General features: G+C 32.4%; 1 protein-coding gene across 6 annotated transcripts in view; it reads right to left on the bottom strand.

Annotated features, from left to right (window-relative positions):
- Positions 1-15,885, bottom strand: part of PlexB (plexin B) — a 44,502-nt gene extending 28,617 nt beyond the window's left edge. The window contains exons 1-7 of one of the 6 annotated variants that reach the window (XM_014439216.2): positions 15,790-15,808; positions 15,595-15,679; positions 15,172-15,322; positions 14,726-14,858; positions 2,560-3,760; positions 1,807-1,983; positions 828-956 (exon numbers count right to left, since the gene is read on the bottom strand). In XM_014439216.2, the coding sequence (XP_014294702.1) occupies positions 828-956; positions 1,807-1,983; positions 2,560-3,741 (1,488 nt within the window). In that variant the 5' untranslated portion in view covers positions 3,742-3,760; positions 14,726-14,858; positions 15,172-15,322; positions 15,595-15,679; positions 15,790-15,808. The other 5 variants (XM_014439219.3, XM_014439217.3, XM_014439220.3 and 2 more) reach the window with 5 other exon arrangements.
- Positions 15,886-16,465: the final 580 nt, after the last annotated feature.

Here is a 16,465-nt window from a genome sequence, read left to right as displayed (position 1 = left end):
AAAATTATTTAATTTAATTTAAGTTTTATGTCAAACACAAACTATTTCAGGAAACAAGTTTGTTGATAGACAAAAGATTCAAATCAATAAATTAAAATTAACATACAATGTAACTCCCATACCAGGCCAAGTAAGAAAATTAAAAAAAAAAAAAAAAAAAAAAAAGAAAGGAAAAGGTTTTTATGAAAAAATTGGGATACTATATTGTAGAAAATGTGAATAAAATTTTAAATGGGAATGATTCCAATGAAAACACAAGGAGGATAACAGAGAGTGTACAACTCAAGTAGGCTAGTGAAGCAGCAAAAAGTGCCACCACTACGTTTTTTTTTTTTATCATTTTTCGTGACGTGTTTAATTCATTTTCATAATCATTTGGCTTTCATTTCTAATTTTTTTAATATTGTCAATAAGTTATATTTTTTTTTTTTAAATTACTGCTTTTTATTTGTCATTAAATGTTGTTTTTATTATTTTCATACTTCAATTTATAAAAAGTTATTTATATCATACAATATTTAAAATCATTTTCATTTAATGTTTATTCTGTTCTTGAATATCATTTTTAGTTCAGAACTTTTGTGGGTACATTGTTCGTAAGGGCAAGTTTTTTTTTTTTAATTGCATTTTATACAACATATTCTGAGGGTTTTGCTGCGAAAAATCTGATCTCTATTTATAATAAATTAAAATAAAGCTATTTATAAAGACTAACAAGAATAATAACATTTCAAATTCACTCCATAATAATGAAATTTATTTTAATTATCTATATTATTTAAACAGATAAACATAGAATAATATAACTTAAACACACTTTAATTTACCTTATTGGTGGTAAGGACATATAAATGTTCTCCAGAGGGAGAAATCATCGTATCAGGAAGAATTGTCATTCCTTCGTTTACTATGATTTCTTCATATTCTCTTGCAACAGATGGGCTGACTAATAGAACCTAAATTCAGAAAATCATTATTTATCTTAAATAAATCAATAATTTTATTTCAGAGTAATGGATACATAAACATATACAAATGCAATTAAGGAAATATTTATTTAAAATAAATCACACAAACTTGCCATAAACTGAATATAATACCAAATAGTAAGAAAATAAATTAAATATAAAATTGCTTGGATAAGCACACAATGTAGATGAAATATGAAATTAATAATATTGAAACAAACCTCAGCAGCGCCAAAACAAGTATATCATAAAGCAATAAAAACTTTTTTACCTTTATTACTCATGCAAGATAAAGAATGTCAATGACCTTTTCAAGGCTCCAAGCAATATACCAAACAGGATGAAGGAGAGCCCTCCTAATCTAAACTCCTTATTTATTTTCAACTCGAAAAATTTTATCAATTCAAGATCTATCCAGTATTAAAAACCACTTAATTGCATTTTGATTCACCAAGTTTCATAAAAATTGTTAGAATCATTTTTGAGAAAATCGAAAAAATATGAAAAATTGATTTTATAAATTGACAATTCCAGCTAATCAATTTTAACAAAAACATTGTCGCGACATCAAAGGCATACAGAGGCTCTAAATATGTACTTTCAGTTTCGTAGGACTTTTAGTTTTTGAGCTAAGCTTATGCACACACACACACACACACACACACACACACACACACACAGACCATTTTGCGATATTCAAAATTTTCTATGACCATGATAGTTTCCCTTACTACATATTTCACATATAGGTAAGTGAAAGTAAAAATGAAATAGTTTCACATATTTATGATTATAAATATTTTAAGATGTATAGAAAAAATAAAATTAAAATAAATACCTTTTTTAGTTTTCCAAGAGAGGAACCAAGGAAAACAACAGTACTTTTTTCTGTTCTACTACTTGTAATAGATGTCAGGAGGACATTTGGTAAATGCAAAGCAGCATGAGATTTAATAGGAGTAAAACCTGATATTTTTAAGCCAACCTCACAAAAACTCAAAATATTTCCAGTAGTCTAAAAAATCAAACAAAAATAATATGTTAAAACTTGAATTGAAACACATACAAATTGATAAATTTTAACAGCAGTGAAAAATTACATATAATATAAGTAAACAATTAACAAACAATAAAATCAGGGTATTATTATCCATTAAGAATAAATATTAAATTTTGATACATGGAAATATGTTGAAGATAGATTTGAATGATTTAAGCCAACTCCCTCAGTATTGTGTCCCTTCTATTATTGGAAAGCTTTTATAATAACTGAAGTCTTAAATTCAAAACACAATTTGTGCTAAGTAAAAAAAAAAAAATTAAGGGAAAATTGATCTATAGACCAGATATAAGGAAATGATAACATAAAGATTTTTTTTTTACAATTGTTCTATCCCATTGTTTCTTTTAATTGTTGTTGGACATAATTCCTAGATTCTTTTCAACTAAAGTTGGAAAGGGTGAGTATAATCACAAATTTCTAGAAATGAATTTTAAAACATTATAAAATATAAAAATCAAACTTAAAAAGCCTAAAAGTCATCAATATGTCAATAACTAACAGATCAGCAACAAAAAAATGTATGCTTACCCAGGCAACAGGACAGTTTCCATCCAATATCGGGCCAGATATATATGGCATGTTTCTGTATTTAATACTACCATTAAAACACATATGAATATTTTCATTGAATTTAGCTTCAATATCAGCCATACTGAAGACACAAAGTGCTGAATGGGGTAGAGGTTCATTTGTTATAGTTTTGCTTGGTGAAAATGTAGCAACTAAAACTGAATCACCTGACTGGATACCTAGAGAATTTGCTAACTCATCACCAACAGGAGATAATTTAGCATCTTGAAGTAAATTATATGTTATGCTTTCAGATTCAACATTTACCATACACTGAATTGTTATTTCAGTATAACTATCATAATTTGCATCATTAATACAGATTCTAGCCAGTCTAGTAACATAGCCTTGTTCTTCTTGGCCAGGTAAATGTGACTGTTTTTGTACAATAACAAAATAGGCGTAATCACTAGAATTAAATCCATAAATATATTTAACCAAGAAATGATCTCTATATTTTACATCTATGCGCAACAAAGATTGTTTAGAGTATGAAAATTCAGCAATTTCCAAAGTATTAAGAGCTCTGCTGGAAATAGCCGGTACATCAGGTCTATACTCTCCATTATTAGTAAAAGTAGTACCAACATACAAAACATTTGAATGTTTCCAGTTATAGTGCTCAGGTCCAATAAAGGCATATGTAGACGAAGATTCATCATTTGCAGCTATATTATGTGGATAAAATTGACTGTCAAGAGAAATATTATTTAATTTAAACTTTTCACAAGCTCCTTGAAAAATGGAGCCACAAGCAATGAGAGTTCGGGCTTCATGGTCAATTACTAAAATTTTATTGTAATTATCAGTCAATATTTTTTCTATTTGAGTTGATGGATCACATCCTCGTGCATGGCACAATACACTATCTTCTTTTGGGCCTGTAATTAAACACTCCTGGAGTGTTAGTGAAGAATCAAGCTGTAGGAGTCTATTTTTACCACCAACATAAACCCTTCCAGTGACAGGATCAACTGTAAGATGGGAAAGTTTCTTAATTTTTGAAGCTGAACAATCTCCAGTAGGCTGATTTGAAGATGGAAACTGATATAAAATTGAATTATTAGTGTTAATAGTGAACACATGGACAAGCGATCCAAAAAAAATGCAAACTAAAAATCCAGTTTGAGCAAATCCCATTCTGCTTACATCGTTTTATCTAAAACAAAAAATTAAGCAACATTTTAATAACAAACATGATAAAATCACTATGATTCAGAACTTAATTAAAACATTTTTTCCATAAATATTAATATTCAATATCACGAAAAGGTAATAGTAATTAACAAAATTAAAAATATTAAATAGTTTATAAAACTAACATAAAAACATGGAACATTACCCATAAAAAGTCAACCTGATAGATAGAACAAAAGGATTAAAATAATAATCTAATCATTGAATTTGTAATTTATTGGAGGAAGATAGTCCGGGATATCAAAATACAATAAAGGTATCAAAATAGTAACAAAAAAATATTAATTGTTAACCAACGTTTCGCCCCACTTTGCAGGACTTGGTCAGGGTAGATAAGAATGAAGTTCTGCTGTAAACCCTAAGTTGTAACATTTATTATTTATTTATCCATGTATTTACCCTTGGTTGTGAAACAATACTTTCTTAAAAGTTTATTTTGTTTTTTTATCTCATCACAGAACAGGTAATTTGTAAATTTTCAGTTTACAAATGTCAGTAGAACAAAGGTTCTAAGCAACTTTTGTGTAATTTGCATAAAATGTGAAGTTAATACACAAAGTACCACGAGACCACTCCACAGTGGGATGTTAACTCTTTTAAGAAGTGTTTATTCTAGTCCTGATCATTAATTTAGGAGCTGATTTCTGTGCATGTACCAGACTTTAGTGGTATATGTGTCAGATCATCTTATTTTAAGTGACTATCTTCAAAGTGTTAAACTAAAGTTTCATGGGAATAAATAATGTTGATAATAATATTGATAATTAAGGTTAAAAAGGAAGACGAGCAGTGAGAGTAATCACTTGTTTATACACATTATTGTAAGACATTGTGAATAACTACGGTTAGAGATAGGTTCTAGCCTACTATAGAACAGCCATAATCCCTTCAGTGCTCAGCAGGGCTCTCTACGGAGAACCTCTATGTCGCTCTGTTTTCTACAATTATGCATCTATACATACATAATTTTAGAACTCATTTTCCAGCATACTGAAATTTCTTTTATATCACATGAATATGAAATTTTCACACAATAATGTCGAGTAGGAGCAAAACACCTAACAAGAGATCCCTTAGCTTGGAAACTCTTAAGACCTCTCCAGTCAAACTGAAGACCCATCTCTAGAAGATAAGTACTCCTCCATCTACTCCTGGTTTTTCAGTAGATAAAATTTAACCCCAATCTGCCTCTTCAACCTAAGTTATGACTAACGAATCACCCTTTTTCATGCCTAATCCTTATGACCCATTATCAAAATTTTATAATGAAGAAATAGACAGAACATCCATCACCAGGGAATCAAACCTCCACCAATATTCATCAGGAATATCAAAAATTGTCAATTATGGTGCTAACAATTAAATAAAGAAGACAGCACTGTAAAATATATATGCCAGAGCCATACTAACGTTACAAAATTAATATCCAACACCCCAGATACGAACACAAATATTATGAAATATTTATCTGATACAAAGGCAGATTATCATACAAACTAATTGTGCCAGGAGAGAGTGCTCAGAGTCGTGCTAAGGCAACTGCACCCTTCAATACCACTAAAGGCTATAAAAGAAGAGTTAACAGCAATGGAATATCAAGTTCACCAAATAGTACATATTTCTAAAGAAGAAAAAGGACCAGGAGTAAAGATTAAAATAGCCTTACCACTATTTTTCGTTGATATTGAGAGAATAATCGGGTTCAAAAATATCTATAACCATCAACTGCCTCTACTATACCAGTATAATTGTTGAAAAGCCATATATTTCACAACAAACAGTACAATGCCACCTGATGGTCATACCAAACACTATTACCATCACCTACCTAGGTGTGTCGTGTGGTGACATCCACTGACCAGAGGACTGCAAGAAGCCAAGACAAATACCAGAAGTGGCATAATGTAGTATGAAGAAGGATACCCTGCTAACTACAAAGGGTGTCAAACATTTAAAAACCTGGCATCAAGAAAACAGACAGACCCTGCACAGGAAGAGAATACTAGACCACTCAGAAGACCTTCAAAAATTGTAAAACCAGGAATGTTCTTCGCCCAAATGACTGGAGAAACAGAACCGGAAACTCAGGCCCGGCAAAACCTTAACATATATCTTATGATTCTCAACCCCAAGACCAACTTTCACATGGGAGGAATCTCCATTCCTCAATCTACACCCATTAACAAAGTTCCAACCATCAAATTCCTTGCATCCCTCCTCCTAACACCACTGATCTTACGAACCTAATCACTTCCTATCCGAATTCAGATTCCCTTATCACTCCTTTTATCTCATAACTCACAAATCTCATTTCCAACCTTATCCCTCTGTCAAGAAACCCTTAAACAATACCAATAAAATCACTTTCTATTCTTCTTTGGAATGTTCAGAATCACTCAACCAGCAGCCTTATTACATGGCAAATCATCAACATAGCTTTAAAAACTGAAACATGACTAACCAGCAGACGACTACTCAACATACCACAGTAACAAGTTTATTGAACGAACCCAAATTGTAATCCAAATTTCCATTTCCCAACCACAATTCAATTACTTCCTTGATTCCCTTGGAAACCTAGATGACGCCTTACATTCCTTCAATACCATTATCCAACAAGCTGCCTGGTCTGCATCTTACCCTATGATGTACCTAAAGAAACCAAAGCCAAATCCTCTACCACAAAATCTTAGATACCTCATTGAAATCAAGCACTGATACAGATCATTACAGCAATGCACAAGACATCCCTCTGATCATTGCTTGTACAACTATTACTGTAAAGTAGTATCCTATCCGTAAGTTGAATCACAGAGCTTTCCTGCACACTAATTTGGATTCCACCCAAGGCATTTCACAGTCCATCAAGGCCTCAAAGTCACATGTTTCCTCAGCTCTTGAAAATAAATAGTACTGTTTGGGTGCCTTTCTGGACATAGAGCACAAGCTTTTGACTGGGGCGCACCAGATTGCTTTTCAAGCGAAAGTCTATATTACCTTAATTACTCCTTATCCTCTTCCTCCAACCTCTCAAATCGCTCCTTTCGAGTACACAGTAGCTTTGAGTACTTCAATATTTATCCTATCGAGGCTGGGGTGCCCTAAGTTTTTGGGTCCTGTCCTCTAAATCCTCTTCGCTGAAGACATTCTAAATATTCCAATCTATCCGGACATGTTCTTGGCAACCTTTACTGATGATACAGCCATCTTATCATCTCATACCAATTCTGTAGCAGCCTCATCCAATCTCCAAATACACCTTACCCAGATCGAGCAATAGTGTAATTTATGGCGGATAAAAGTTCACAAATCTAAATGCACTCTCTACCACAGTTTCTTCCCTCCTGTTTTATTCAACAGCATCCCATTACCCACTCAGATCCAATACAGTGTGATACCTTGGTTTCATCTCACACAAAATACTCACATGGAACTCCCATACTAGACTTAAGACAGGAACTCAACAGATGATTCAGCCAACTATACCAAATACTCAGCAGGACCTCTAATCTCTCAATAAACAACAAACTTCTAATTTACAAGTCTAAGTTGTACCTTAGACCTATCTGAAAAAGGGTGGCACAATCTCACCACATCAAATGAAGTTATTTCAATGACTATGAGATAACATAACGATTCCCCCTCCCCCCAAAAAATATGTACATTAATGAAACCTCAAAGATGATAAGATACTTCAGGTAATAGGTAAATAAAAAAAAATTACTTATCAATGCATAAAACTAATTCTTTATACCACAGAGAACTATAACACTTTTCACAGGTTACAATTAAGCAATAGAACCAGTTAGCTCTTAAAAACAGTTGCAACAGTCACAAAAATAGCATCAAAGAAGTTTGATAACACTTGTCACTAAGTACCAATATATTGTTGCACTATTGAAGATGGGAAAACTAATATTTTCAAATAACAAGTCATTTGACCAATTCTACTTTTTCATTTTAAGTATATTAACCTATACCCAATTTACCTGGGATGATCTTGACTCATTTCACGGTATGTACTAGTAAGTGATATATTTTCAATTCAAAATTAATTGTGCATAAAATTTACTGAAAAATAAAATAATCCTACATCAATAGGTTTTCAACATAATGATTTCACAAGTTTGCTGCAATTTGCAAATATTTCAAGAAAAGGAATGTGAAGTCCAATACATCTTTGGATCATGCCTCGAGTTGCATCAAGCTTTATTAATATCAAGTTAAAAGTCGATTGTTCCATCCTTGTAATATTTCTCACTAGGAGATTTGAAAAGACCAGTAATTTTCTTCTGACATCATTATATATAATAGGAAAATAAGAATGTCAGTTGCAAAACTTCCAGATTTGGTATTAAAAGTATATTATTGATTCTTCATACTAAGTTTATTAGAGGTGAAAATTCCCTTGATTTGTTAATTCCTGAGATGCAATCTTATTTGGAGGAGTGTTACTAAACTTATGGGGAGGCTCAGTTAGGGTTTAACGTGTATCTCTTGTGTAACATGAGTTTTTTGTTAATAATAGATTATCTTAACAGTGTAGTTATATGCTCCTAAATTTGAGTTGTTGTATATAAACAGCTATTTAATTGTTTAAAAGTGCAATAGTGACATCAAGTAAGAAAATAATTCTTTTCTCAAATAATAGTTGAAGTAAGGAAAGCAGTGTAAATTTCTTTTAAGTTAAAAAGGACTATCTGTCCAGCCTCACAAAGGTAAGTCTAATTGTGAATTTTTGTTTACAGATCAGATTAAGACATTAGAATCATCTGTCAGAGCTAGAAACTGTTCTCTAAGAAAAAATCTTAATTTTGCCTTTTTCACATATTTTGGAAAACATTACTTTTTTTTCCAATATATTTCTTTTCGCTCTTTCAACAATATGGTGAACTGTTCAATAATTACTTAACTAATCAGAGAAAAAAACTTAATCACTAAGCTGTCAAGTAATTTGCCATTTCACATGAATAAAATTAGAAGGCATCAACTGACACAAAATTTTAAGCTGAGGCCATGGTGTCTGAGGGTGTTATGCCACAAGCTTGGCATTCTCTTGTCAGAAGCAGTTCCAGTTCAAATCCAGCTTAGGTTGACTTAAATTTCAGGGCGGACCTTCCACATACATCTACAGCTTTTTATTCCCTTCTTAGCCATTTCTGACATAAGAGGGTGGAAGAGGAGGGTGTCTAGAGGTTACCTAGTGAAATAACTTTAGAAGACGAGAGGAAAATAAGAGTGAAGCAGCTGGGAATTGAAGAATTAGAAAATATAAAGAGCACCTTGCCAAACAGAGCTCTCATGTCAAAATATGGAACTTAGTAATAATCAAAACTCGAATAGAAGAACAAAAATCTACTACATCAAGAAATTAACATTGTTTTTGTTATTTTTTAAGTTGTTTTTCTTAATAAAAAAAGTCTTGTTTCATAACATAATAAAAGTTTGGCATGAGAAGGTAGCAACTCCATCACCTACCCGTCAAACTGCTAACTTTTTCCTTTTTCAGGTAGGAAAAACTTTTAACACTTAATGCTCACACAGTATTCAATATTCAGCACATTACATTTATCCCCTCATCCATAAAGATCATCAACAATAACACTAGGATGAGTGGAGTTTTAAGAGGGGGAGAGGGAGATGAGAATGTAGACATCTACATGGTAGGAGCTAATATCAAAACAATTATCGGCACCTAAAACAAAGAATGGAACACTGAAATTACTTACTTATAAAGGTTTAAGTTAGAAATGGATAGGATTCGATTGATTTTCCAGGAAGATGGTAGTTTAAAGATCACACGTATCTCTAGTAGCGAGAAGCCAGGAAATTCAGTTCAACCAGATGTCTACACAATACGAGCTACCCAGTAAACTGCATAGAAGAAGTCAATGGAAGAAGTACTTTGTGTGCAAGAAACATGATACTGAAAACAATGAAAGACTAGATGCTGATTCTAAAGCAGCCCTCCATGAAAAGAATTAAATCAAATTGAAGAAACTCTTTACAATATGCCAGAACCTGTAGGTCTACGAATATAATGTGGACTTTTGTCATCTCTTCATTAAATTCTGTTGCGCATATGACACTACCAGAAAATAACTCTATCATGACCTGGTGAAGTTTAGCATCCCAAAGAAGCAGGTTCAAAATGACAATGAAGGATGCTATGCACAGAGTTAAGGGTGTAAGGATCCCTAGCTTTCCCATTAAAAAGGGTTTAGGTAACCCATAGTAAGAACGATTTTCAATTTCCCACTTGAAAGTGTAGAGAGAACTATAGAAACAAACTCAGAGTCTGCAATTCAATGAAATAAACATAAAGGCATTAAAAAAACAACCACTACTTGAGGTAACCCTCAGAATAAGGAACTATAACTATTTGATGAGTCCCAAATTTAAGTATTTGGGTGTCATAACAGAAGATAATGATTTGGTAGCTGTAATAAAAGCAAGAATCACTGCTGAGAACAGATAATTTTAAGCAGTTCAGAAGGCTGGAGAAAATTTCTATGATTTCGCATTGAACTAAACCCATACTTTGCAAATACTATATACTATAACATGATACAATACAAATAAAATATCCTATATAACAATGTAATAACATAACCTATAGTCATATGAGCATGAGAGAAATAATGAATGGCTCCCTCTACCTGAACCAGTTCATATTTCGGAGTCGTCCCTCTTCTAGAAAGAAGCTCTTGGAGCATTGACACTGGTGTTTTGGTAGGCATGGCTTGAAGCTCCCTTTTTGCAGCTTCTTCAAGTGAGAGAAATAACTACTAACTGCTGTAAGTTAAACACTCCTGGATTATAGGAAGTACGAGATGTTATGGGAAATCTTTGGCCCCATTCACAAGAGTGGTGTAAGGAGAATCAGAAGGAGTATTGAGTTGAACTGTTTTTAAGAAGAATCTGCCCTTGTCGCATTCATCAGAGAAAGCCCGCTGAGAAGGCAGGTTCATGTTGAAAGACATTAAGATATAGACAAAGCGCTATATATGGGTTGCATGGTGTAAGGCACCTAAGGCCACATATTCACTTGAGCAAATGATCCAAATGAGCACCTCTGAATGCCCATTCTGCTGAGATGAGTACAGGGTGGTTCCTATAGTCTTATATTACACTGTTTGAGCGTAGGTTGTTGGTTCTTCTGCGATTTTCCACTAGATAGCTAGGTCAAGGATTAAAATGAGGACTTACATAGCTCTCCTAAGGTCCTCCAGGCTTCCATTGAGCATTCTCTGCACCTCAGTTGGAGAGGGCAAAATCAGTCTCCATAGCTTGGAAAACAACTTGCACATTAGGAGTATGTTTAGCTTACCAGCAGAGAGGATTGGAGCCAATAAGGAGTTTTCAGAATAGGGGGCTCTGAGACAGTTGGGCCCCATTTGTAAGCAAAAAATGAGTCATGACTCATTGAGTGAGTTAGTGGAGAGCATCTCCAGGGTCAGATCTGTGGGTGGTTCCTAATACATTGCTACCCAATGGTGCCTTTATTTCATCGAGTCTGAGGTCACACTAAGCTGCGTACCCAAGGCCCCCTTTTAGCCAGCTGGTCTTCCTTCTCATTTCTAGTAAGGCCACAATGTTCAGGGATCCATTGCAGGACGACTTTTCCTTGCATGATCATCAGGTTTTCAAGTTCCTTGGTTGTTAGATTAGCTGGCAATGCCTTGGTCCCGACATGTGGGGGTTCTAGTGTATTTATAATCTTAAATAATTATTTTCGAAAACTACAATCGCCTTGAAAAAATTTAAAAATAAAAATACAATGGTCCTTTACATATATATACACAAGCGTAGTCTGAAAAGTTTTTTTCAGTGTTTATATAACAGTTGTTTGAGTGAGTTGATGTGAGTGTTTTGGTGAAAATAGACAAAATCAAGTATCGAGCTGTCATTAAATATTTGTATTTGAAAGGCAATACGCCCACGAAAATCAAAGATGAGTTGGATTCTGTGCATAGGGACTCTGCACCACTGCTTGGGTGACGATGAATTTTCGGGACGTCCAAAAACTGCAACTACCGACGAAAACATCGCCGAAGTTCACCAAATGGTGCTACACGACCACCGAATTAAAGTTAGAGAGATAGCAGTGGTTATAAACATGTCAAAAGAATGTGTTTGTTACATATTAAATCAACATTTAGATATGAGAAAGCTGTCCGCACATCGGGTGCCATGTTTGTTTAAGTTAGACCAAAAATGTGTTCGAATGAACATGAGCAGTTTACGTGCAATAGATCCGAGTTTTGGCGCCGATTAATTACTGTAGATGAAACTTGGATACACCATTACATGCTTGAAACAAAAATACAGTCCAAACAGTGTACTGCAATGGGGGAACTGGCTCCAAAAATAGCAAAAACTATTTTCTCAGCTGGGAAACTGATGGCGACTGTTTTTTGGAATAGTCATGGAGTTATTTTAATCGACTATCTTCAAAAAGTAAAAACCATTACAGGAGCATACTACGCATCATTACTTGACAAGCTGAAGGTCGAAATTATGGGAAAATGGCAACATTTGCAGAAAAAGAAAATCCTGTTTCACCAAAACAACGCACCATCTCACTTCTCAGTCACCAACTCATGTCATCTTGACATGGCGACAATCCACGAATTACGGTTTGAACTGCTTGATCAACCACCTTACTCACCATATCTAGCCTCAAGCTTGGACTTCTTTTTGTTCTCACATATAAAAATTGCGCTCGGAGGAAAGAGATTTTCGTCCAATGAAGAGGCAATCACCTTTGTGGACAATTATTTTGCAGAGAAAAACGCCAAGTACTTTTTGGATGGGTTACAGAAATGGGAGCATCGCTGGGAGATGTGTGTAGAGTTACAAGGTGATTATGTTGAAAAAAAAAAAAAAAAAATGTCTTGTATTTTTTGTTAGGTTGGAAAATTTTTCAGACCACCCTCATATGTATGTATGTATTATGTATGTATGTATGTATGTATGCATGTATGTATGTATGTATGTATGTATATATATATATAAGGTATTCTTCTGCAAAGATTAACTGTTCCGTTTTCATGTCTGGAAGTTTTGAACTTAAGGCAATTGTAATTTTTAAAAACATATGACATGTGTAGGTCATATGATGAAACAACTTGAATAATTTAAAAAAATTTTTATCTTTATATTTTGTTTCATTTAATATTTGTGTAATTACTTTTTTAAAAAATTTTTTACAACTCTAATTTTTTATTAATATAAGAATCAAAGGAAAAAATTAGTAAATAATTATTGATTCAAAATGTTTTGTCTCTCAGTTATAACCATGAGACTATTCAATGTGATCTGCAAATTCTCCAGTCTCACAAAGTTATCACCAGTTTTATTGCTGTTAAGAGCAAAGCACAAAACTATATCTCTTTTCATACAGTTTTATTTGTCATCACTGCTTCATTCTGTTCTCTTTTTCAAAGAGTGAAATAAATATGTGTAAAAAACTGGTGTTGGCCAATTTTCAGTCCACCATTGAAGGTAGAATCGATATTTAGGCACCAGATCAGACTGGGCTTTCTGTTCAGATGTGATCAAATAGATTCAGTGCTCATGAGGTGTGGGGTTGTTCACCCCATCACCCTCACCCCGCATGCTCATTTGGTGTGTCTGCTCAAGTGAATATGCCACCTAAAAAGAAGGCCATGGCTGGGCTGGCTAGGGGAAGTCAAGGAGGAGTTAATCAGCTAGGTGTTCAAACATGGAAGATAAATGCTTAGGACAGAAATGAGTGGAAATCTATAATTGAGAAGACCTTAGTTCTCAGAGGGCTATTGGGTCGAGTAATAATACAAGATTTTTTTTTATTTATACTTTTTCTTTCATATTTGAGCATAAAAAAAAAAAAATAAATAATTGAGCTTAAATTTCTCCAAGTAAAGTCTTTAAAGATATACTTAAAGAAAAAAGGTATCTCACAGAAGCAAGGAGAAATTATGGAAGGGATCATTCTGAACTGAGTGTCAGTGCAGACCATGATTCTGAGACAAGTGGAGTGACATTCTGACTTAACCAGGCAACCCTTTGAGGGAAAAAAAACTTGCAAAAGTAAAAGTAAAGGGATATTTTAATTGCTGTTTTTGTTTTATTTTTACTATCGGACCATTTAGCTCTTTTTGACTAAAGATTCATTTCTGTTTTTGATGTAATGAAATAAGAAGCATATATATATTTATTTGCCAAAAATATATATATACAAATATTAATTATTATAAAAGTAATATGATAAAATAATTATCATAAAAGTGAAAATATCTTTTTGTCTTTTATGTTTTCATTATACAATATTTGTATAACTATTCATTTAAACTGCTATTAGCAAAACTAACAACCTATGCATAGTTAGTTGTTAGAAGGGTTCCCCTTACTTTAAAAAGGGAGAGAGGACTTATAAACATATTTCTCAACTGCCTATGATAATAAGTTAGTAAACAAATAATTGACTTAAATCAGTTAAAAAAGATAAGCCATTGATTATATAAGGAATTTATGGCAAATAAGTATTATAAAAATAGTATATTGAGGATATAAAAATGGTAGACAGAAAACAAAAAAACTCTCTAATTAGGGTCAGAAAAACATAATCCTTACTATAAGTTAAAACAATGAGAAAATTTTTTTTTTCTGATTTATTTACAATATGAACATAAAATTGTTTACTACTCAAATGTGAAGTTTACGTAGTTTGTCATGTACACAAAATTTGCAGAGCATAAATAAAAAACTACATTATAACTACAGCTTAATAACGTATTAAACCAGAGACAAAACTAAAAAGCTAAATTAAAATAAAGAATGTATTAAATATCAATCAAACATAATCTGAGTAGTCAAGTTTAATAGAATGCTAAACAGGTATATACAACAATATCAATACCAATATACTTAAATCTTTACAAACCGGCTTCATACTGGGTTTAAGCAGAAGCTTCTAAAAGATTTCCTATTATAACACATCCCTTAAGGTTTGCTACAGCATAGCACTCTTAAGATACTTCCAGGTCCCACATGATGCTTGATGTACATCGTTACATCTAAAATTTTAAAAATAAATTAGATTATTAAAATAAAATAATCACTTATCTTAGGTAAATCAATTTTTGTTAGAATAATAAAAGACATTTTCATCTGAAACATCTAAATGAGTCTTTAAACAGAAGAGAAATTCATAAAAAAATGAGCTGTCAATTACATTCGAACTAATATAGGTTGACTATAGTTGTTTCAATAACACACGATAGAAATAGCAAGGTAATAATCTTTCATGATTATATAAAACAACATAAAGAGTTATTTAACTCAATTTATTAAAGTAATAAAACCAAATTTAAAATTACTTCAACTTACCAGAGCATATAGACATTCCAAAGTACAAATTTAAAACAATGATGATGGTGGTCCAACAAACTTGTCAAGGCATTAGTTAAACACATTTCAAACTAAACAGACAGTATAGGATGAATTCAACAGTATTGTTTGCAGGAAAGGTGAAGATTTACTAAAAAAACAAAACACTATATAAAACAACACACTAAAATAGTGAATGTTTACAAAGTCTAAAGCAATTACACTAATTTCTTTCATGCGATATTTTGAGTGAGACCCGGTCAAAATACATAAAATTCCACTAAAACTTCGATAGAACATTTGTTCGAGATGTAAACAATGATGTTTACGCTTTCAATAGAGAGCTTTACGGTATAATATTTAAAACAAGATAACATTACAAGAAAAATAAACACAAGATACAAAACAGAAAAATATACTAACTTTGTTTTTTTTAAAATAAAACTAGAGAACATCACTCACACACCCAACCTGACATATAAATAATAAAACCCTACACATGCCAGTTCTATAAAAAAAAATTACTCAGGTAATATAATAGTAAAATAACATAGAAATCAAGAAGAAAATAGTTTAATATTTAACTCTTTTCCGCTTTATAATAGAAAATTTTAATACCAAGGCATAGAAGTACTAACATAGAAACAGTTCGTAAACTCGAAGCTACGAGGAATAAATTTCAAATGCTGCTTCAGAATCCATTACATAACATCATTGTATATAAGGGATAGCTAAGCAGTTGACGAATACAAAACTGTATCAATCTTGGTCCAATTTAAATTCTATTTTTTTTTTTAATTAATGGCCAATATTATTTAGCTCTTGATTTATGGACCAGTACTTGTATTAATAAATAAATTTGGAAGAGCAGGTTTATTTGTGATTTTTTTTTGCAGAGACATAGCCATAGTATTCCTGATTTATTTTCTTTGAACTGATTAAATATATAGATCTTAACTAACATATTCTAGACTGTGATTAACTTCTAAAATCTTTTTCATACTTTTTTTTTATGGTATTCCAAAATCTTCACTTTGTCCAATGTCACCCTGCCGGATACTTAAGGCAAACACCAAAACTTCTAATTTTGCAATTAAAATAATTAAAACAATTCATTTGGGTAACTAAATAGAAATAATACTATATAAATTGAATGATTCGGTAAAGTCTCGTCTGGTATTATAATAGAGTAGTATCGTAGGGGCTACAATTACACAACCAAAACATTTAAACTCATTTCAGTGCTATATTTTTATTGGAATATGCTTGCGAAATAACACTGGGTCAGTTCACT

This window comes from Halyomorpha halys, unplaced genomic scaffold (assembly GCF_000696795.3).
Source record: "Halyomorpha halys isolate HHAL.00 unplaced genomic scaffold, Hhal_1.1 Scaffold79.1, whole genome shotgun sequence".
Taxonomy (NCBI): Eukaryota; Metazoa; Arthropoda; class Insecta; order Hemiptera; family Pentatomidae; genus Halyomorpha; species Halyomorpha halys.
The sequence above is the reverse complement of the archived record's forward strand: the minus strand, read 5'-3'. Positions and strand labels throughout refer to the sequence as shown.